At 42.4% G+C, this 24,883-nt stretch overlaps 1 protein-coding gene across 1 annotated transcript in view; it reads right to left on the bottom strand.

Annotated features, from left to right (window-relative positions):
- Positions 1 to 308: 308 nt before the first annotated feature.
- Positions 309 to 24,883, bottom strand: part of vstm2a (V-set and transmembrane domain containing 2A) — a 54,828-nt gene continuing 30,253 nt past the window's right edge. The window contains exons 3-5 of the mRNA XM_037455951.2: positions 16,595 to 16,645; positions 14,792 to 15,128; positions 309 to 4,217 (exon numbers count right to left, since the gene is read on the bottom strand). Of these exons, the coding sequence (XP_037311848.1) occupies positions 4,141 to 4,217; positions 14,792 to 15,128; positions 16,595 to 16,645 (465 nt within the window). The 3' untranslated portion in view covers positions 309 to 4,140. The remainder of the gene's footprint in view (positions 4,218 to 14,791; positions 15,129 to 16,594; positions 16,646 to 24,883) is intronic.

A 24,883-nucleotide genomic window follows, 5' to 3' on the forward strand; every position in this document is an offset into this window, starting at 1 on the left:
GTTTACTGTAATGCATCAAAGTAGGATGTTAAAGGTTTGGAAATCCTTCCAATGATTTCCAAATGTTGTACATTGTATACCAGCTAAAGAGGAGTTTTCACACAAGTTTGAAGTCATTCTGCCAAACAGCAGCTTTCCACGGAACATAAAACACATATTTGCTTTCAGGTAATTACTTTCTACTTTCATATTACTAATTCCTTCCATCGGGTAGCTGCATAAATGAGAGCGGACTGAAGGTAAGTAGCATTTCCCTCGGTAGGAAGCTGGGTTTGTTCCCGAGCAAACAGACAGGACCTCTCAGTGTGTGAATTTCATCTGTGAAAATGGTTTATTTAAATATTATTCTGATATTGTCATTATAATACAAACTGTTGCAATGTTCCAGCACAGAAGCCTCACACAACACCAAAGAAAAGAGAACTAGAATTCTTCAGAATTATTTTGACAGCTCAACAGACAGGACGGCATTGAAATGAAATACATTAGAAGAAACAAATACATCTAGAGTGGATGAGTAGCGGGCATAGAAAACACAACGGAACAATGGCTCTTTGCAATGCTGCTTCCGGATGAAGGAACTGTTCACTTGTGTAACAGTGCTTTATCCTTAAAAGCAATTCGGCCGCCATAGCAACCCAGACTCATCACTTAGTTCCTCACCGAGCATCCCTATTTTCAGAGTTGTTCCGATACCAGTACCAGATGTTTTACAGCCTGAAATGCTGACTCTGGTTTGAGCAAGTAGGCTGATCTCAGTACCAACCATATATCATATTATCGCGTTGTTTACGTGTGCATTTCGGCCCGATATAACACAGCAAGCTGGGTTCTTTCAGTAATTGTGCAGGAACAAAAACAATGCGACTGTGTTTAGGTTTGTTGATCATGAATAAGTAGGTTGAAGTACACACAGGGCAAGCAGGAGTGCAGGAGTGAAGGATTATGGTTCAATAGACACAGCTCTTTCAGCCAGCGTGTGAAATGCCAAGGTCACGACACTTTGGGCCCGTGGACAACCACGATGGGTGTGAACAGAAACAATCAGCAGGCTCTGAATGAAGGCGTTCGGGTTCCAAATCAAGTCGGAAGCCGGTCACATCTAACGTGTGCCAATTGACACAAGTTGCTGGCTTTTACAAGTATCTGCGTCCGATGCCTGCCGATCGGCGGGGGCTAGAGCTCGAGCCCCCCCAGGAGGACATAGGAACATCCATCCAGTTCATGTGCCGGCAGTATTTTAAGACACACAACCCACTGGGATCTGGGTCTTGGCCGATTACAGTATATCTATGAGCGGCGTCCGTGGCGCCGAGGAGAGAGGGCGCGCCGGTGTCCGCAGGGTTGGAGGTCCAAACCCCGGGCTGCTCCATGTCCCCTGTCAAAGAGTCCCGGAGCAGGACACCTAACCCCTAACTGCTCCCTACAAGGCAGCACACTGCTCCCACTGTGTGGGAAGGGTTAAATGCAGGGAATCATTTCCCCAAGGGGATCAATAAAGGATGCTTTCTTCTTCTTCTTCTTCTTCCACCCAGTGTGGTAACCAGAGTGTCTCGCCATCTCATCGCTAGATGAAAAAAAGTGTGTCTTTGGCCGTCATTCTCTGCGTGTATTTGTTGATCATTCATAGAGTTGAATTAACCTGAGCAAGAAAATGCAACAATAAGAGCAACTACACCAAACCCATACAGGGGTTTCCAGTGTGCCGCCATTTAATAATAATAATACTTGATACTAATACTGATCATTTTGATGAGCACTGTTGTTGGATTGCAAGTTTAAGGATTGGAAAGAAAAATGGTATCGGAACAACTACATTAATTGACCACTCCGATCATTATGCCTAATCAATCATCACTCCAATTTCTCCCTCCTTGTTATTCGATATGTTGCAAGGACCCGCAGTGAAGCCAGTCCCCAGAAGGAAAGCCTTACGAAGGAGATGTTTCTAATATTCTTAACTATATATAGAATTTCTTTTTTTTTGTCATGAAAACCCACTTTGGACTTGTTAACACTTGATTATGAGCACATGACACCATTGTTACAGTACAGAACATCACTGGCGTCTGCCTTTTCAAATGGATGTTAAAAAAACAAGAAAAACGCTAACATGCTCATTATTTCATTTACAAGTTGTACAGCGTTGAACAAACTGTCCACTCGGACAGCGCACACTCTCCAATTTCCAATAGAATCGATATCTAAATCAGGTTCTACTCTTAAAATAAAGCATATCATTTCTTTTTCTGCAGAGTAAACATTCGGAATTATTGTACATAACATGTCATTTCCAAACACAGGGATGGATTTCCAGTCACAGCAGATTGGCTTATACTATGTGACAGTGAGGCGGGATTAACTGTCTGTTGAAAACGCTGCTGAATCAACACGTTTCCCCCCACAGTTCTTTGGGAATGCAGTGCAACTATAACTATACAGGGGGACGGGGCAGGACTGGGAGGGGGGGGGGGGTGTTGCTTTTTGAGAACACACAGCACACAGTAATTACATCGGTATGTTAAGCATGAATGTTAGTTTTAACATACACCTCATGAAACTACATAATCATGCTCCATGTTACCTTTTTTTCAGCATGGATTTTATGGAAGAAACTGAGCAGAAAAATAGTGCTTTGTGGTCAAAGTCTACCAAAATAAAATATTGATCTTATTGCAGGGCAAGTGCTGCACTGAGGCAGTATGACGCTCACAATGGATAACATTCACTTACAGTGTGATTCTTCAGACATAAATCAACTACTCTATTATTCATATATATTTCAGTTTGAATTGGAGTATTTCTGTTTCTTAGGATGCACAATTGTCTTTTCGGCTCAAAAGTTAACAAAATAATATAATGTATTTATTTCAGGTTATACTGTATCTGTTGTTGCAGTATAAACAAAAGCAAAAGCATCTGTGTGAGATTGTCAAAGCGTTTTGCTTATAAATGCTCTGTGTAGATAAAAATCTCTATGAAATATCTGAAAAAGAAAATCTATTTTCTCCGGGACACGGTTCGCACACAGTGTTGATGACACTGTGTCCACTCTTTGTGTTCCACTGCATCTCAACCCACTCTGCAGGAGACAAATGTGTGTGTTTGTGTGCTGGCGCCCCAAACGATTGAAAAGAGCAAAACCTGCGATCCAAATTTGGTAAACTCTCATTCATCCTCAGTAGGGATGGGACAATGGGGGGGGGGGTGTGGGGAGTACTCCATTTGAAAATTGTGCAGGTTAATTGAAATGTATGATCCAACGGTCGCATCCAAGGACGCATGAATTGGGACATCATTTTCATTCCTACTGACGATGCGATAAAATTAAGATGACAGTTTATTTATCACACCAAGGCCGGCACAATAAAATGAAGCTAAACGCCAGCAGACTGAATGCAGGTCAACTAAATTACATTTCCCTCTTTTAAACCGTCAGGCAATAAACATGCACATGTATCACTAACAAGATGTAAAGGTATGCACATTAGATCATTTCAATGGCCAAGATAGCTTAAGAAAAGTGAGGATTTAAACCTTTTTTTTAACCACATGGTTGATGTTAACACTCTAAATAAGTGAATTTTAATTTATTTTGTTACTTTGAAGGGGTTTATTCACAATGGAGTTGCATGTTCAATATGGCAAGTTTTGTCTATGTGTACAGCACATACAGCAATTCTAGGTGTTTTAAAGAATATATTTATATATACACACACATATCATATATATATATATGTGTGTGTGTGTGTATATTTAGAAAAAAGACAAATCTTTTTTTCTTGTTCACCTTTGAGCAAAAAAACCCATGTAACTGAAACAGAGAGACATAGTTAAAGTGATTCTTCCATGAGAGTGATCCAGCAAGATTCCCCAGCGGAGCCCTGCGCCTCAGACGGTGTCAGGTCGTCTGTACAAAAGGTAATCCAAGTGGTGACTGGTGTTTACCGTGGCTAATAACAATGTGATGGGAGGGAGAGCAGCAGTGGCAGGGAAAGGACGGCCAACTGTGCCGCCCGCGAGGTGTGTGTGTGTTTCGGGGGGGCGGGGGGTGGGGGGAGGAGTGTAGGGGACAGGACCAGGGCGGTTTTCTTGTTCACTTTGAGAGGAAACAGAACAAGGGCGAGATCAGTTCTTGGATTATAACAAGGCATCCCTCACCAAGGCGCACGTCAGGAGGAGGAGAGCCAGTCCACAGGTGGATGATGTTCTGGTTCCTGAGAAGAAAAGAAACAAAGAGGTTACACGGCCTGAGATAACAACTGCATGTTGTTATGCATGATGTATCTGTCTTGATGAATGGATGGACCAATGCAACTCTGCAGGCGAGAAATATGAAATCAGGAATAGGGTAAGGCAGATTTATCGGATTTTTGGACCTACTCATATTTCTCAGGAGAGAGACATGAGAATATCAGTCACCAGCACGTGCATGAAATGGAGCTTAAGCGGTAGTTCTGAAGACTCCTTTTACACCATCCATGTACCTCAGTCGGACTCCCAACATTATCAGGTACCGCCATCAGCTGATATCGGCGGCATCCACGTTTAAACAACCAACCAACGCAATGCGGCCCTGTGTTTCTAAACCAATCATATTGTTGCTGTCAAACTTTTTAAGGGGTTATCCACTTTCTCCTTGTTTCCTGTCAGCTATCGGGCCCACTTCACAGTTATCCTCGGTTTCCAGCAGCTGCCTTCTTCACCACCACCACCACCAGTGTCTGGACTCCAAGGGGGATTCTGCCGGAGCCTTGATTATCCTGGTTTAGGATGGAGTCCAATCGCCAACGATATAGCACTATTTCAATGTTTATACAGGGGTAATACATGTATTGTCAATTCAGAACGAGTCTCTCTTGAATGCATACAGTTTCCAGCCAGAGGACCAGCAATCATATACAACCCCAGTATACCACCTTGCGCCCATATATGGACCCTTAGTCAAACCCCTGTGCATCTGACACGGACACTCACGGCCCGGCAGCCTTTGAAGTGTCGGTGAAAAGGGTTTCCAGCTGCTGTGGTTCTGGCGTTGAAAACGCCACTATCCCTGTGGCAGGCTACTCTCACTGGTTACCGAGCCTCTGACAGGGCTTACAACTTCAAACTACAATACAGCCTCTCCAGCCCCCTATCTGATCCGCCTGCATCACACGGAGATTCAACCTGAACCAACGAAAACGATGTGACCGCGTGCAGCGGAAATGGAGAAAGAAAGGAGCCACAGTCAGTATGAAAGGAAGGAGGGGTGAGATAGAAGAGAAGTTGATTGAAATAGAAAATGAAATATTGAGTATATCACATCGACATCGACAGGATTCCCTGTGTCAGAACGAAGGTTCTAGGATGGAAACCCTTAAGGGGGACACTTTGTATCTCGCGGCCCCTCTCTGGATTGCCTGGGCTGCCCGGGGATTGAGGGGATGAAGGGAGGAGCGTAGGGAGTAGCGGAGACGGAGGGTTTGACCCTTTATTCCTCCCCGCCGTGGCTAATTTGGATCGGGGGTTGTCTAGGGAACAGAAGTGCCGCAGAGGAGCAACAATCACTCTGGGCCAAAACATCCTTCACACAGAGAATAATTAATCAGCCTCCAGCAAAGAATCTGAGCAAGACACAAACGCACAGCGACAGCACACAGGAAACCATGCAAGGATCCACCATTGCCAGCTGCAATCATTGACCCATTAGCAATGTTGAGGATTTACAACTTCATTAACTGAACTGGAAACCTTTTTTTGGGGTTACACCCTGAGCGGGTTTTCCTTGTGGCCACGAAGAAATTGTGAGGCACTTGCCAAACTCACCTTTGCTATGCTGAACAGCTTGTACCATTTCACAACACGGTAGGAACGTGTGTCAAGTGGGGGGGTGCAGTGGAAATGACGCAGTACGGCATTGTCTAACACAAAATACAGCTATGCTGCACAGTGACGTAGCATTTTTTAAGTTACGGCCCTTAAAAGAATACGTGCTTTACTTTAGGATAAGCTTAACATGTTTTCATAAGGAAGGAATATAGCTATAAATAGGTGTGTTATTTTGAATGTATTACCGTTTGTGTATGTGTGCAACCGTCTGATTAGGGCTAGGCAACAACCGACAATTATTTTATTACATGTTAATGCAGCTTTTTTAAATATAATTATACTATATACACTATAAATATAATACATATAAATAATTAATAATTATTTTGAAACTCTGTTGCTCTCGGCCTCTGAACACACACAGAGTTTTTGATCAGTATTGTCTTTGGAGGGGTGTCATCGCGTTTCAACAAATGAGAGGCTTTGGAGGCGGTTTTGTTAGAAAAAGTTTTAAAATTTAAATTACAGTGGATGAGGCAAATTCATCATCGCATCAATCGCGCCACCAATTGAAAACTTTTGTTGTGCGCAACCATTGGCGTCTGTGCATTGACTTTCCATAGAATCTGCTTCGCTTTGGTGTGAACGCAGCATTAATGCTTTACATACATGTCATTTCCTTTCGCCTGTAGGTGGCACTATCACATATTATGGATTTAGGCATGGAAATGGGTTAAGGCCTGAAGTAGGATCACGTACAATATATTTTGGACAGATAGTGTAACTTGGAGTTACAACAACTTCTAAGCCTTGTCATGACAGTTCAGCAAAAACTCTGAATTTTAGCAAATGCAGTTTGTGCATGTAAGTGATAGTGATGAGAGAGAGAGAGTACACTGCCTGAACGGATCAAATCATTCCAATGAACTCACAAGTACACAGGTTTTTTTCAAGGTGTCAGGCTTCAATGTCGTATTGAGGTAAAAGTACAATCTCATCCTGGACTCATCTGGTGTACATGTTGAGGACCGTGTTGAATATCTGAGTGTTAGATTTAATCTACAACTTTGTGCTGTGAGCCTACTTCTTTTACAAAATCTGGCACAACAAAGTGCTTTTGCTTTGGCACATCTCAGTTTCTGATTTGGCTGCAGAAAGAGCAATCAATTGGAAAACCTAATGAAAAAAACAAATGAACGAGTTGTTTGTACTGTTTATTTTCCTCAAGACAATTTTAACAAAATGTTGGATGCTGTTATTAACTGTTTCAGTGGCACGATGCTGTTCTTCTAGCCAATTGTTTTATGTCATGTGAAATTTGGACTTATTCAATGAGAGGATTGTAATATGCATAACAGAGGCTTTCTGATTCGACCCCACTGTAACACTGTCACAGGACTAAATCTCATCATCATGTTTTTTCTAAATTGCTGATAAGCAAATATTTTCCCTTAATAAAAGAAACCATCCCATGTGTTTATATTGTTTCCAAAGAACTGCCCCCCCCTCACTGGGACATTGTAGGCTACACTGAGCTGGACATAAAACAATCAATCCTGAAATAGAAACCATGTCTTCTTTCTTAAGAAAAATTAAGATGCAGTTTCAACATATTCAGCCTGTGATAATTCCATCCTTCCAGGCATAAAACGACAGGTCACCCGACGCTGCACCAATGTGCTGGGTCATTTCTTCGGCGGTAGTTCTTACACCCTTAAGATGGGTTATTAAAAATCCATTGAAGCATTTCTTAGCAGTGCTACAGTCCCTTTAGAATCTGGCGATGAAGCCACACGTGTACAGAGCAGCAGGCGGATTGTAATCCATACATTATGGATTTGCTGTTGTAGGGGTTTCTATTGAAGTCGTTTATCAGTTTGGTGGTCTGAGAAACCACAAGGCGTGAAGGAAAGTGCATCTGGATGTGATTTTATCAGGCAAAGAACTTCTGCAGGAAGATGGCTGTAGCCAGGAATGCGGTCAAAATGAACCTAGTTAGGAGACACTTTGTCATGGAACTGAAAAAGGAAATGTGTCCTTTGACCGTTATTGTACTACTGAATATGCAAACTCAACCAGTCAGACCCCTCGACTGTTTTGGCGTTCAGGTGTTTTTGTCTTTTTCAAAAGATTTTCCTTCAATATCTCAATCACCAGACTACATTTTGTAATTTTCAGATTAGGTTTAAAAGAAAACAATCAATACTTTCATGACCATTCTGCTTCAGGTTGATAGTAGACATCCCCAAGGTGACACTTATGGGTAAGCAGGACATTCTGATGTTCCATCCCAAAATAAAAGCCTCTCTAATTACCCTACATGACCCAACTTCCTTCGAAATCTTTCAAAAGGTGTTTTTTTTTTATTGCGCCCTACGCACATAGTTTAATATTTCTTCCGGCAAAAAGCAACTTTTAGAGCCCAAGGTCTCAAGAGCACGCTGCGCGGATTTGAAAAGAATCGAGTTTAATCCCTGGAAGGAGTTCGGTGTTTTACAACTCTAAGAAATTAAATATGCCAAAAAGGCACATCTTTAATGATTAAATGCAGCGCCCCATAATCTTCAAAAATTATGAAAACATTAAGGTGTGTTCAGGGGTTCAATGTTTACACATCCTGCAATTTTGGTGAGGGCAGGCCAAGCCATTCGGAAGTTACAAATCTTGCCAGATTAAGCCACACCCCTTGCAAAGTAATATCTTCTTAAAACCATAAAACAGGTTAGAAATGATCATATGGATGTTTAAAGGGTGAAAAGTTCATGCTATATGAGAAATATGGAGCAGATTAGATAAAGTATGGTCGAGTTAAAACAACTGTGGTGGTTTTTTGAAAATGCTCCCTACACACATAGTTTAGAAATTCTTCTGGCAAAATGCAATTTTTAGAGCCTACGGTCTCAAGATCACACTGTGCCACTTTGAAAAGGATCGGTTTTAATCCCTGGGAGGAGTTGGGTCTTTTACAACTGTAAAAAATCATGAAAAAAGGCCAAAAAGGCAGATTGTCAACCATTAATTAAAGCGCCCCCTATTCTTCAAAAAGGAGAAATTGCCAAAAATGTGTTTTTCACTAAAATTTCTAGACATTTCTTTATAGCCAAATGTGAGACCCAAAAATTATCACATTTTTTAACACTCTGGATATCCATGCCAAATTTAACAACTTTTTGAATATGATAAAAGGCCCCATAAAGGCCCGCGGTTTGTGAGAATAATAATAATAATAATTCCATGAAATACAACAGGTTCCTCTACAACTAGTCGTAGCAAGGACCCGAATAATAGAAAACTATTTTTTGTCCTTAACTAATTAAGTGTATTTTGTGCCACAATTCGGAAGGTCAGGGTTAGTTCAGAGCGCTTCTGTGATAGTTTTGTTGACAAGGTGTTACGGACCTGCCGGCTCCTCCTCCTCGTTTTGTCTATTTGCGTCTCCCCTACAGGTGAGCGGAGCACAGGTGTGACGGGTTGCCTATGATTCCTTCCAGGAACACCTGGGATGACTTGATGTATCCTGGGGGGGGTTTAAAAGCTCTGGAGACCTGGTGGAAGGAGGGCTGCCGCTTCTCCTTCTCTCCCGCGCCGTTTTGCTGATTTTGTTTCCTTTTACATGACTTTTCATATACCCTGATTTCATACGTTTTCAGTTCTCTTGACTAACACTTATACTGACTTCATTTACTTTACGTTGCTCACTTGTTATCATTAATAAACTGTATTTTCTTTCAATCAACTCATCCGCGTGGTCTTCCCTCTCTGTTGCATGGCCAGGCACAGGCAGTATGTAACACAAGGTGACTTATGTCTTTCGGAATAAGTTACAGTGGAGTTCTGGCATGGTTATTCAGCTGAAGAAGAGAAGAAAAAAAATCCTGTCAAAAAGATGTCTGACTTTCACACCATGTCTCAGAGCTTAGAACTACTCATAACGCCCGCGCTTTCCCCTACAGTCTCGTCCACAGAGGGACTAATGAGTGAGAACATTGGTCTGAACTGAAAGGAGGCCTGTCAGGCTCATCTATCTATGTATGCGGAGACATAAAAAACACACACTGAATACTCCTCATTTTGTCGTACTTAACAGCACGCTCCGTTTTGCCAAAATGCTTTTTGGCTCTGTGAAATGGCGATATGAAATTTCCAATCCGGGCCAGAGAGACACTGAGGTTGAGTGAGGCACCTACAAAGCGAGCTCAAAGTGGCTTTGTGCCAGTTCCATCTATTTCTGCTGGCCACTGCCTGTCCCTCTGACCGGCCGACTGACTTGGGGTTACTGACTGGATTGTTGGCTGAGCGACTCGTCGCACACAACTGGATGTCATTATCTTGTTTCTCGACTGGTCAACTATGAGTGAGGGAATATCAGACGGGCGGGAAAATGCACACTCCGAAATGATCACTGTCGCTGTTTGAAAGGATCTCAACAGCAGTTGTCTATTTTTTTTTTAATGACATGTCTGAGGCCAATTTCCAAATCATCTAGCCACGAATGACACGAGTGACCAACAGCTGATTAGAACTCAATATCCACCAAGGAATAGTTCTACTGATCCGTCTCTTTACTTTCTGGACAAAAGCACAAATATCTAACAATTTTGTCTGTACATCACTGTGGTCGAACGCCAATAAGCCCATTTAGGTCTTTCTCTGTGACCATTTATTGAGATGGACACGTGAAAACGACAAATAACAAAGAGATGGAGGAGGGAAGTCCGATGTTTGCTTGAAATCTTGTTGGCTGGAAAGAACACACAGTACTGCAAGCCAAGAAGACCACCCAAACCAGTGAGAGGAATGTAAGTGTAAAAGTCTGGGTAGAAAACCAATTCATAGAAAGTATGTGTTCAGTAAGTTACATACATTTTGAAATGTATAATAATAAAGAAAACATCACCAGGATCATCTGCAGTTCATTACTTGCATCAGGACGATCATTTTTTTTTGTTTTCCAAAAAGTCCTCTTTAAATATGCTCATTAGGCATTGTCTCAAGATAACTTTGGGTGAATTTAGGTGGAATCTACAGACACAAATAGACAAAAGTAGCAAAATAAACACCTCAATGTGTATTCTGAGTGGCAAGAAGACTTATGAAAAATGGCCTCGAAACTAATCATTGCATGGAAAAAAATGATTTTGCCTTAAGTATCTCATCTTGAATTACACACTGTACAACAAAAGCTGACTTAATAAACAACATTATCTTTTTTACTTAATCAGACAACCAAACTAGCTCTTAAAGCACTTTCTGTCAAGCAAGCAATGTACTTTTTATATACTTATTGTTTTTTTCTTGACATTTACTACTTTCTTTCAGAAAACAAATATATTCGCAGTTGCTTAAAACATAAATCAAAAATTCTAAATTTGCCTCAGAGGGCTTTACAATTTGTCTTCTGCCTCAAAACCCTCACGGTACTTGAGGATTTCTATCTGTTTGGAAGGGGAACCAGAAAGGACCCCTCATTACCTTCATGGTCCTCTCATTACCTTCACGGTCTGCACATGTGATCTAATGAGAAGAAACGGTCTCCCTGCACCACAGTAGAATGTACAGTCATGCTGCATTCGGCTCCCCTGTTTGTTCTGTGTGTGTGTGTGTGTGTGGTTTTTGCGCAGCTGCAATCAGCTGGCGTGTGTTTCTCCTCACCTGTCCATCATTGAACCCTCATCACTGCCAGCTGAAATGCCACGGCTTCCTGCTGTCTCACCGCCAAATTGTTTCTTCAGCTCAGCGGCAGCTACAGTACACTCTCGGCCCCTTTTTGAGTGTAAAAACTCTAAAACAAGTAACCTCAGAACCTGCTAAATCTATCATGTGATTTTCCTCTGCCTCAGTGGATCCGTACCACCCAGCGCTACTTCCAGCGCCTCCACCTGCATTCTCCTGGATCAACAGACAAACACAATGAAGAACCTTTTTGCCACCTACTCTGCCGTCTCGGTGTCTGCGTTCATGTCCACAACAAACCGGCCGGAACAGCATCTATTGCGACGGTTCAATGGATATGAAGGGGCATCTGAAAATCAGGCTTTTTTTTATTCCAAAAGGTTTAAGTTTCAGTAAGGAAGGACCCATTGAAGCATCCACATGAACCTGAAATGACACATTGACATCGCGCTTGACTTCTTGAGCAATATGAATGCAGCAATGAGCAATATCGATGCAGAGCTTTCTAAACCACCGCCTGGAGTGATGACTCATTTGTGTTCTTCCATTAAACATTTGCAGCCAAGGTAGTTCTAAAAATATGCTGGTTCCAGAGAAAAAAAGGTCAGTGTTTTTTTATTTTATTTTTTTTATTTCGATGGATGCTTATGCAACAAGCTGAGTCCGTAGTTGTTTTCCCTTCATGCAGAAGCCAGGCTGGCTTCAGGGGCGGAGGGACACGTCTGTTTTAGGGGACATATTTCCCTCCTTATGCAGCTCTGGTCACCTCTGAGCTTTGGAAAAACAACACTGCCAAGAACAATGGAGGCCGAGCTGTGATCTAACAGCATGTGACACACTGGTGGGGAGTAGCTGTGAACAAAGCGCTCTGCTGCCGCTCCACCAGCCACAGTCCGCCCGTCTGGAAAAGAGCGTCATTGTTTACGGATGCAGCAATGCGGAAAAGGAAAATATCTGCACTCTCCAAGGTTTAATTTCATTTCATCCGACCGCTTTAATCCACTGTTGCTCATGTGGCCTCAAACCTGAGTGCAGAAGTAATAGAGCTCTGTTGCCCTCAGCCGAAATACCGCTGTGAAGCTCAAAGTAGGAGGTTGGGGCCACGGAGAGGCATTTATCAGTGTCACACACCGCGCACCCAGGACTCAATGCAACACAGTTGTCAGCATAATTTAGCGGCCTCGTACTCTTTGACTCTGCAACCCCAGGGTGGATTCTACTTTTTTTTAATCTGTTAGGTGGCAAGTACTGTTTTTCTGTGCTTTGCCTCGAGGGTTCTATACATCTGCACCCAGAGCTGGGTCAACGTGGTGCTCAAACTGACCATGGAGAAGAGACATTCAAGGATGAGAAGTGGCACTGTTGAAATGAAGGTAATGGAGACGAGGCTACAAGGTGAGCATCATGATGATGCACAGTGATTTTGGCTCGAGAGCTCTTGATGTATTGGAAAGGATGGGTACTCACTACTGTGAGAAGGCAGCCACTTTCATTTGACTTCATTGTATATGCATTATTTGGTCCAAAGTTAACACCAAGGCTTGGTCAGTGCCGTGGTTACCCTGTAGCACCTGTAGGGGATTTCCATCGGCATCATTAGGAGACGCTCAGACAGGGACTCACACACATCCTGCCTGCTGTTTGGGCTCTTTGCTAAACAAGGTCAAGGTTTGCCCTATTGTTACATAACTTCTCTTTATTGACCTACAGAAGGTTTCGTAATACGAGTGCTGATTTGATGTTTCACACGTACCTTTTTTTACCTTTGTCTTTTCCTGGACCCAACCAAGCACTTTTGTTTTTCTTTATTCTTTACTGATCCACGCAAATGTGGGCACACACATAGCAATTCATCTCGCGTTCTAGGGCACATTATTGCGAGCCCATCACGCACAAGCTATTGTGTAACAGTTGTTCATTTGAGATAATAGTGACTTGATCATTGTTGTTAGAATTTAATGAACTCGGTTATACTTTAAGAATACTTTACTGTGATTACTCCAGTCACTTGTCAATCACTTATTAACATTGTTGATATCAGTATTTTTCTTTTTTTTCATATTTACCTAGGAAACATTGTCAATAGTGAAAGGAACATGTTTGTCAAGGAATGTCCCTGGGAAAACTGTATCAGTAAATCGGTATTACACATCGCTTTTCAGCCGTGCTGCGCTTGATGGAATACTAAAGCAACTATTCTTTCTTTCATTGCAGGTGTTGCTTTCAGGCCCTTAACTTTCAGTTGTGGTTGTGTCCTTCTACCAATGAGGAGATGTCGTAAATTCTACCATGGCTGAGTTTTGAACAGAAAGAAATTGTGAAAAATGGTACCAATTGGCCAGCCCATAAGCCGGGGAGCCTGCAGCAAGAATACCTTTGGGAAAGAAGGTGAGAAGCACCGCAGGAGGGCTGCCTGAGGATCTCAGAAGCCGCTCGTGGGGGATGGACTTCTGAAATGTAGCTGGGAGCCAGACCATCTGGTACTAAATCTTAAAACCAATTTCAGAACTCACACGCAGCCTGCAAAGAGATGCATGGAAGGCTGGAATGTGTTCTCGTCTCCTAGGATTAGTGACGAGCCCAGCAGCACGGTGTTGGCTCTGCTGGAGGGAGACAATTGTGTTGCAACTGATTCATCCATAATGAGAGAGGCAGCTCTCCAGGTGAGATTTCTTCTATATCTTTAGTGAGCTAAAGAATACCTAAAGCTGGCTACAATCTTCATCTGAGGAAACACTTTGGTTAATAATGGCAGTTACATTATTATTCCTATAGAGGACAGATCATCTAAACAGATTGTACTTGTCGGCTGGTAAGAGGAACATGGAGCGCTCTGTAGAAGGCGCCTCGAGTGTTTTCCGTTTAGCTATTGGTGACAAAGTGAAAAGGTCAAGATGAATTGCGACCTGCGATTCCAAATCATTCTCCTGACACAGCCGTGATTTATCTTTACGCACAACATGAGGGACGCTTGTCTGGAATCTAGAATCGAATGAAGGGAAACCGCACTGGAGTGGAACCTCTGAGATGCTGCAGACACACACACCGTATTTCTAGTCTTCAAACCACTTAACACTGCATAATTCACCCATTCATTTACTAGTGGCATGGACTACAATGCAAGGGGCCACCTGCTCATCAGGACTAACACTGGAGGAGCAGCTATTTGGGGTTATCTTTATATCTTGTACGTTTCTGTTTGCATTTTACATTCTAACATGATGGCACTTTCTAGATCATTTCCATCTGTACCATCTCAGTTGTAGTTCAGTCAAATTCCCCTTTGGCGGGACCCACGGGGCCTTACCTGAGCCGGGGCTGTGCTTAGCTGTGTCGGAGGACGTGTGGGAGGTGGAGGTGGAGGCCACCCTCTGGTCTGAGCTCATGCTCTCCTGGCCATGAGATGTGCTGGGCTTTCGTGGCTTCTTGTCCGTCAGGTGCAGTGGGGAGCTTTTCTTTGGGGGCACCAGTGGCCGCCGTGGCCTGGCTGTGGCGTTGACCCTCAGCCAGGCTTGGGCTTTGTACTCCACAATCTCTCCGTAGTTAGCTCGCGTCACCCGGCACTCGTACAGTCCCTCGTCAACCTTGGCGACTCTGGAGATCTGCAGCTTGTGCGAGATGTCGTTGCCTTGGACTTTCACTGTCTGTTGGAGGGATTAAAAGAGATCAAAGAATCATGACAGCGAATCAACAGCTGTTTTTATTTTGCAACGCGCTACATGCTGGGACATGGGACAAAGTGTCACAGGGAATTAGTTTAAAAGACTTTGGCTAGTTGTCCGGTTCTTCTCTGTGTTACATTAACAAATACGGATTTATCTCATGGTGGAGCTGGAGGGCTCCAAACCCACTTGTTATGGCCGGTAAGACTTGAGCCAACATTTGGCTGCCTCCAGCTGTGAGAGCAGTTTGAGTGCTCAAGCTGACGCATAACCATTGCTTTTGAGGTTCACAATGACGTGTGTAACATTGTTAAATACAACAGCAGGGCTGGTTGTGTGAGCTGCTCAAACAAGCACAGGACGTTCACCAAAAATCTCTTTAATTTGTTGTTTTTGTGTAACAACCTAGAAAATATTTTTACTTTGAAAGATACTTTTGAACGCAGTTTGGTTACAGGGGAATTTAATTCGGTAGGAAATGGGGTTTTATGGAGAAGCTGACAGACCAAATGGAAAAAATGTCATTTGCAAGGTTATGGACCCGTTTTGTTGTTCAGTGGATCAATAACTGAAACCTTTCCATTTTTTTCACTGTTTCTGATGTACCCCAGCACCCCAGATTTGATTTGACTGTTTAATTTGTAATTTAAAAAAATAGGTTGGTAAACATGGCAGACAGCAATATTAATGTGTAGAAGACCTTTCTAGCGAAGTGGATTTTTCATAATTTGTCCCCTTTAATATTTGAATTACAGGAATTTAGCTACGCAGTTTAAAATCATTCAGACGAGAAAAGATGTTAGGTATACAGTATTTTACATTCTTAAAAATGCTACTCAAATGTTGTCCAAAATGTTGTAATTTACATTTAAATTGTAATTTACACAACAGAGGCTTAATTGTTAATGATTTAATGACAGAAGTAGAACACATGACCATGTAAAATACTTTCTTGCTAATCGTAACAACGGAAGGAGTTGATCTGCATTTGTTAAATTCTATTTCAAGTTTGCCATTTTGATTGAGACTGTACATGTTCATCCTTCATTGTTGAGGAGAAAGCTTGGAAAATAAATGTAGGTTTAAAGTGAATGTATACATAACAAAAACATATGTTAACATGAAATGAATGTAAAGGCGTGATAGCAGACCTGCCCGTTGACATTGCACAAACCCATGAATCTCTGATTACTCCAGTTAGGGCAGTGATGGGAGGGGTGGGGTGGTCTTGGAACACAATGTGCATACAGAGCGTCTGGTGAGGCGTGACCGCAGGAATTGAACCACTCTGACAGTAATAATGCGTCATGGCGGATTTCACAGATTGCCGCCTTTCTCTGGTTGAAGGTGTATTATTCAGGGGAAATCAGCTGCTGTTGTGTTTGCTCAGAATGAAATGCAGTCCAATATGTAGCGGCCATGGGCATGTGGTGTGTAACTGAACTCACACTTATTTTTGTGCCCTCGTCATCGGGATCAGGTTCCGGAATCATCTCCATCTGGAAACACAGAATGAGATCATTAGCAGCGAGCCGCACTGAGGACACACTCAAGTATGAATGCCGTGTAAGTCTCTTGTCAGTCTCCCTAAAAGCAGCAACAACACAAAAAAAGACTTCATCTACTCGCCAATGGTTATAAATATGTCATGCCTACACCGACATGCAGTATACAGATTGACATTAAAAGTAAATGCACAAAGATGTCGCTCTAGATGCGGTTTTTGGCTTATTTTTAGTTTCTTTGAGTCTCTCTATGGAGAAATTAGATGCTCTTCATACTGCAGTTGTCATGGGGTGGACAATTGCATGTTTATTGGTTTATTTTATTGATATTACTACATTAACAATCAGCCGCTAATGGGCAAAGGGCCCAACGGGTCATTATGTCACTGCTTTCCACCAAATATAAAGAACCTGGCCTTTAGTTGAGAGTCTGAGTTAGCCTGTGAGTCTTTTCAGTAACAGCCATATGATCCATGAAAATGTATAAGAAATAATCAAATGTCAGAAGGACTGGAACAGCTATTTGGAAAAAGAAAATCAACAAACAAAACAAAACAGACTAGCTCCGGGACTTGAAGTGCGTCATTCTGGCATAGTCACAAGTACTAAGCCTACATCATGGACTGGGCATTGATTTATGAGCCCATAATTTCTTTATCTCACATTGGATGCCAATATGGGTCTGTGCCAGGGAGAAAATTAGAGCTAAAGATGAGTGACAGCGGTGCAGTAGAAAGGACTTGAGAGGAAGAGGAGGTTTCTCCGGAGGATACAGCAAGCTCTGTGGTGGAGATGACAAACCGGGCGGGGTAAGAGAGAAATGAGATGGCTACTTATGAGCCTTTGCGCCCGAAAGCTTTACTTCAAGTGCTGTAATTACCTCGGAGAAGGCGGGCTGTTTTCTCCTGAGGGCGTTTGGCGGACAGGTGATTAATGAGCAGAAATTGGAGCTATAGCGTTCTCTGTCTGCATGTATGCATCACTCTTACATCCCAACTCTACAGATAGACTCCCCACCCTCCATTGTATTAAGGAGACATCTTTAATGCTGGGCCAGGATTAATTGTCCTGCAGTATTGGCTGCACTGTTAAAGTAATCTGTTTCAGCCTCATTTTTCAAAGCAGTCACATGGTCTGGGTGTACAGTCTATATACACAGCTCCAAAAATTAACGAACATTTTGAAAATCCATCAGATCTCAGTGAGGAAAAAAAAATGATGTTGGATATTTATACTCTTTAAAAAAAGATGTCACATCTCTTAAATACAAGTTTTAGCCTACAGAAGGCTTCATTATATAGATATCGCGAAACATGGCAGGCTAGAGGGGTTCTATCGTGCTTAGGTCAGGTGATCGTGATGGCCATTTAATTCATTCCATCAATTCCTGCATACTTTACATGACATGTCATTTAGCTGACGTTATCATCTAAACCGACGTTCATTGCATTTTAACGCGTCCCACACAGTGGGAGCAGGGTGCTTCCCTAAGTGCGCTGGGGGAGAAATTAGAGGTTGGGTGTCTTGCTCAGGGACACTTTAACATGTGACATGGAACACTCCGATGCCCCACGGTCGCCCATACTCTGGCATACTCTTGCCACATGAGGCCGGGGATTGTCGTGGATCAGGAGGAACACAGGACGTACTGTACCAGCATAGGATCGGACCACGGGGTTTAAGGATTTTACCCCGATACCTAATGGCCGTCAGACTACCGTTCTCTGTAAAGTTCTGTGCCTCCCTCCATTGATACGTTTTCCCAGACCACCACTGACTCATGACCAGACCGGTCATGCTGAACCATGTTACAGGCAGCATAGCGTTCTCCTTGGCTTCTCCAGAACCTGCTCTTATTGTTGACAAGCACAGGGGGCCGGTGGTGGATGTGCTAATCCTGGTGTTCTACAGCAAACGCTAATGGAGCTCCAGGCTGCTGGGCAGTGAGCACCGGGCACACTACAGGACGCCCAGAGGCCACAAGTCTGTTTCTGATTGTTTGGGCAGAGACATTCACACCAGTGGCCTGCTGGAGGTCTGTAGGGCTCAACCTGTTCCTCCTTTCACAAAGCAGCATCCCACTCCAATGCAGCTGAAGCTGATTAACAACACCTTCTGCTACTTACCGAACCAGGTTATTATCAGAGAACTGCAATCGAATTAATGCCATACCCTCAAAAATCCATTTTTTACCAGTGTATGTCACCTGAGGATGATTAAGTGTAAGCTACACTCGCTCACACTGACTGCTAGACTCAGGGAGACCGAGTCACTGTCACAGTGACACAGGAGGTGGTGGAAATGGTATGTTGCCTCTCAAACATTTTGTTGGCTGTTGTATAGCTTCTATTTTCCAGTTTCCATTTTTTTATCATTGTGTCAATTAAAATCCTTTACTCACTAGAGTTAAGGTGGTATCACAACGAAAGCGTATAGCTGTGATCCAAAGTAGTTGGGCCCTTTTTGTGTATCTCCATGACATTATTTGAGCGCAGATTGCAATATTTCTGCCATCCGTTCTTAGTGTCGGGGTGGAGTAAGTACATTCAGCTAATGTTATTTTGCGCAGGTTGGTACTCGCCGTGCACCCAGGTAGGATGAGGGGGGCAGTACAGGATGTAGAACCACAAAGGTCGCTCTTGTCACGGTGCCGAGGCTGCGCTTGCTTTTGCTTTTGGAGCCGTTGGCTCATACACGTACAGCAATTGAGTATATCAACGTATATCAACCCATGTCAAGTCAAGGTTCATCGGACTGCATGCAAGGCTGAGATATCACACACTGCATGCCATCCAGCTGTAGAATGATCCCACCAAGCGGTATTTTAAGGAGCCAACAGCTAGTCTCTGCTTGGTTTAAGGATCAGCTGACTGGCCTCGTCTTAATAAATGCACATAAATAAATAATTAGGCAGTACATTTATTTATAAGTGTGAATCCATCACCAAGCACTCTGCAAATCCAATTAATGTAATTTTGAGTTAATGAATGTCCAAAATCAATTTAGAGTCATGACATTTATCATCTGCTGTAAAAGGCATTCATCTGCAGCTGAGATGTTGCTGCTGTCGTTAAAAAGAACAGACCAAAATGTGTTGGACCTAAAATCTTTACTCTTTTCCAAATTTTTACTTGACATAACGTCCACACAAGTACATTTTTGGGTCGGTAAAGCAAAAGTTTTCAATGACACTGTTGGAATAAACCTCCATTATTTTCCCATTTATATTTTATTCCTATCGGATAAGTGCTTTCTGAGCGAAAGCTGCAACCGCTCACAAGTATCTCAATTTCCATCGCTTGTCTCTTTATTGCAAAAACCCTTCCACCATGACATGCTGCCATTCTTCATGCAAATCTCAAATTGACTCCTTGTAGAATGTGCTCTGCAATTATTGTGCATTGAAAAAGCCTCTTTGAGTTGCAGCAACTAAATTAACGTCAAATGAAAAGAAAATGCATTTAAACTGAAATATAAACTAGACCACCCTGTGCTGCTGTGAACATATTAAAGCTCTAACTGTGACGGGAATGGCTTTGACCCTCGATGATAGACATGCACGGCCAATGAAAACACATTTAAAGGACCAAAATACTTAAATGACTTTATTCAGCAATCATTGGATCTGCAAACACAAACAGTGACGGGAGGTTAAAGTCAGGTCATGGACTTAATATGACACATTAAGCCTGTGATCTTAAGCCATGATGGCAGAGGAAATGAGTCACTACTTGCTGCAGTAAATACCTCATCATGACCGTAGTGTGATGCAAACCTAGCATGAAATTGAAATACCCATAAAAATGGACCACAAAGTGACACATGTGGCGAGGAGCAATAGTTTTCAAACAAACGCTTCTGTGAAGCGACACATAAGAAGATCTGCCTGGAGATGTGTACATTTAGTTCATTTGATCAGCACACAAGGAGGAAATAAAAGAATTACAAGATTTTTATGTTGGTTTTAATCTACAGACTGCTTTTTGCATCCTGCATCATCAGGACCCGCGTTTGTAAATCCCATTCCAGTGACTGACAGAGTTTTATGCAGCATTCTTATGATGTAGAAATGTATGTTTCTTAGTTGGCATTTATAGAGCAGCAGGCCTAGAGTCTCCTGCCAGTTGGATGTGGCACGCGTGCAGGAGGTGATTAGGGCTGGATTTGAATAGTCCAAGAAAATACCTCCTACTATATATTTCTAACTACGTTGACCTCTGTGCAAAACGTCAACGGGGTCAAGGACAGATGGTTAGGATAGTTCATGAACTACAAGATTCCACATCAACGGAGGAATTCGTTCATAGTCACTTAAAATCGACTGTCGAAAAATCCTGTGGTTGGTTCATTTGCCTTTACATCACCAGTCTGTTCGTATGCAGAAAGAGGCCGTCCTCTTTAAGTTTTGGTTCCTCATCGGACACAGATTGGGGAATTTCCTGTTTGGCTCATCAGACCCCCTGCCAACCTGGACAACACTGTTTATATTACATTAGATAAGACTCCCACCTCTGCTCATAATACACAATCATGTAATGTAGTGGTATTACAGGTGTGTCGCATGCGGAAATTCTGAATTGTTTGTTTGAACTATACGGAGAACCGGGTTCTCTCCGGGTTCTCTAGCTTCCTCCCACAGTCCAAAGACATGCTCTGGGGATTAGGTTGATTGAGAACTCTGAATTGGTGGGGGAATGGTTGTTTGTCTCTGTGTCGGCCCTGCGGTTGGCTGGGGACCGATCCAAGGTGTACCCTGTCTCTCGCCCCCAACGTTAGTTGAGATTGACTCCAGCCCCACCGCAACCCTGTATGAGGCATGAGCGGTTTTGAAGATGGATGGATAGAGAACTGCTCCTTCTCACAAAACACAGATCCATGAATTGAGAGGCTGTCTCAAGTCTACAACCCTATGAAGAAAAGATTTGTAGACTCATTCCAGCCACTAATGCTGATAGACATTTTATTAGTTTGAGATGGCTGCTACAGGGGAAAGTGGGAGTTTCCCATAAAGAGATGGGAGGGGATGCGTAAAGTGTGCCTAATTATAACTGTACGGTATGTACAGAAACTCTTCATTGCCAAATATTTTTTTCCTTTTTCATAGGTTGCACTTTATAGTTCTTATCTTGCAGAGATCAGAGCCAAAACCGGTAATAATAGTCATAATAAACTTAAAATATGTTACATAAAAAGTTTGAACACCACTAAGAAGTTGTTGGTATTTCTGGTAATTTGAAAATGGAGCAGCACCTGATGTAGCAATATGATGTGAGCAACCTATACGCACTATAACACCACCACTTTGATCAAAAGCAATGAGTTCATGAGAATAGTATAATAACCATAACCTTCACACATCAACCATCACCAATTGAAAACCATTAACAATTAATTATCTTGCTTTTATGAATATTCTAAAAATAAAGCCACAACAATCTTTGTATGAGATGCTAACTGGTAGATAACAACCAGCCTGATGTCTGATGTACAGAGATCAAACTATTCAAAGGGTTACCTGCATTCTTTCGAAACATTAAAATGCCACATTAGTCTGCCCAATGCCTTGATCAGAAGAAAGATTACAGTTCATCTCTGTTGAGTGGAAACATTGAATCGCCTTACTTTTTCTTCTTGACTTCTCATGTCAGTCCAATTCATGAATCATACATTGATCATCGTCAGTCTCTTGGTGAACACTTGGGTTTTACAAATATGTGTCTGAGCAAAAGTAATAAATGTAACTTGTCACTAAATCTCATGACGACCAACAGTTTGAGAGTGGCTCATTTGACGTGTGACATCACGTTGTGAAACGACAGCTAAGTAGTCTACTTGCCTCGACCTAACCTAAGGTTAGAAAACACATCGGGGTTTGTGATAATTACTTTATTATTTTAAGTAAAAGCTAAACAACGTTTCATAATATAGCCCTAACATGACGGATGGAAGTATCTGTCCTTTCATGTATAAAGACACAACACCAGACTCTTACGTTCCAGTTCAAGTAAAACCCTCATTAGTTTGTTTCAATTCACGATCAATCATCCTCATTTTAATTAATACGTATCAATAAACCTCGGGGGAGTAAATTCTGCATGTAAGGCACCTACAAATTGACAGCTTATTGATAATCCATGACACATCTCCAGTTATGATGGATGTGTTTGGCTACATCGCTTACCATTACAGACAAGTCAAGTTAATCATGTCCAATAATGAGCTACGAATGCTGCACGCATTTCAAATGGCGTCATTCCTCCAGCTCAGGCCATCAGTTGCATTGTGGCCCCATCTTTAAGAACAAAGTCGGGCTGCAGTGGGAGGAAAGTTAAAGCACAGTAGTGCTTCCTAATTACAATGCTCAGTGACTCCAGCTTGAAGGTGTTTGGGGTCTAAGCTTAGTTGTTAACCCTAATTACATCCCACAGCTGACAGGGGTCCCATTCACATGCAAACACTAATCCCCTTCACAGCCCATTGGTCTATGACAGGAGCTGTGTTAATTGCATGGAAAGCTTGCAATTGTGCGTGCAGAAAACATGAAAGCGCTCAAATTGTGTACAATTACTCCATTACTTTATCCAGTGAAGGGGAAATGATCCTTTGACAAGCCAATGTTACAGTAATTAAAAACTAGCGGAAACTGTGAGACAATCTCAACGCACAACAGGACATGCACGGCAAGTTACTGTACAACTGAACTCCATTTCAGCAACTGCAACATAGAACACTGGGTTGACATTAGGAATCGGAAACAAATCAGAAACGCTCCAAAGCCACTTGGTTTGGTTTTGGGGAAGAAAGTACTTGGTTCACACGGGATATCTCCTGGGTGAAAGCCTTGGGTTTATTGACCCGTGACTCCCGCGCCCTCCTCCCTTCATGCCCGCTGCGTGCGGCAGCCACATGAGGAAGGATTAGTCACCGGTCGCAGCGTGGAGGTCAAAATCTGTGGTTTTCTATCTTTTCAGCGACTGCTCCTGCAAATACCCGTGCAGGCATCATCAGACACGTACTTGACTGTTTCTGTCGCAACATCAGAATCCCAGGGGGCTATGACAAATGACAAATAATCCCCCCCGGTGATGGAGAGCTTTCAGCGCCTCCATCTCCGTTGCAGGTCTCATCATATTTGCTTCAGTTACTCAAAGAATTATTTTGCTTCATCTACGTCTATGCATCGGAACAATAGATCACAACATGAAAAATGTCTCTAAGTGCTTCTCTAAAACACGTAGAGCTGTGAGGCAACAAGATATATAATATCAACCATTTGATAAATGGAAGAAAAGTGTCAAACACAAAAACACGTCCAAAAGCATCAGCACTTAAGATGAAGCCGAAAAAAGAAGCACTGTCACTGCGTAAATGTGATCATTTTTTAATAAAGTCAACCGACTTGCTGAGAATCCACTCATTGAAACGCACTCTGAAATATCAACACTAGAATCTGGGTCTTAAGTAGAATTGACATGCCATTGGTCAATAATGGCACATTATTGGTATTTCCTAATTCGATTGGTCCACTTTTGCTCATGCAAATGTATTCTGAACCGTGTGAGTTCGTACTCTGACAGCCGATGCTGCCTGGAGGCTTTGCCTCCGTCATTGAATGAACTCGCGCAACGACTGACGAAATGATCCATGGGAAGGAGACCCTTGCCACCAGTCGTTTTCCAAAGTCATAACACTAAAGGGCCTGTGCTTACTTATGGCAACGGGAGCCCAAACTGTCAACCTGTTGTAATATGGTTGATGGTCCAGTCAGGACAAACAGATCAATACCATCATTACAGGAGGGTTTTATTCATCTGTCGGGCTAAATCACAAGGTTGCATATAACATAGCACATTCTAAAAGTAAAATGTGTTATTTTTTTTCAACATTGCTTGTGTAGTAGACATGCATGTTTAAATAAATAATCTTCATGAATAACTACAATGAAATTCATAATCAAACTGTACCGTGTTTTGGGTGCTCTTTTAAAACCCTACAAGACAACTTGTATCCTCATATTTTTTAAATTTTAAATGTCTTCCCTTGTTGGTTGGTACAAAAACCAAAGGGCTACCAATAACCCAAAGATGGTGACAGACCAGCGTAGGAAAGGGTGTGACGAACAAGCATGAAAATGAATCGGCACCTTTAGAAAAACCCTAATTGATTTTGCAGTTTAATGTCTGTCCAGGCAGGCTAATCCATTTCCAGGGGGACAAAAAGGTGAAATGACTC

Source organism: Pungitius pungitius, chromosome 19 (genome assembly GCF_949316345.1).
Source record: "Pungitius pungitius chromosome 19, fPunPun2.1, whole genome shotgun sequence".
Taxonomy (NCBI): Eukaryota; Metazoa; Chordata; class Actinopteri; order Perciformes; family Gasterosteidae; genus Pungitius; species Pungitius pungitius.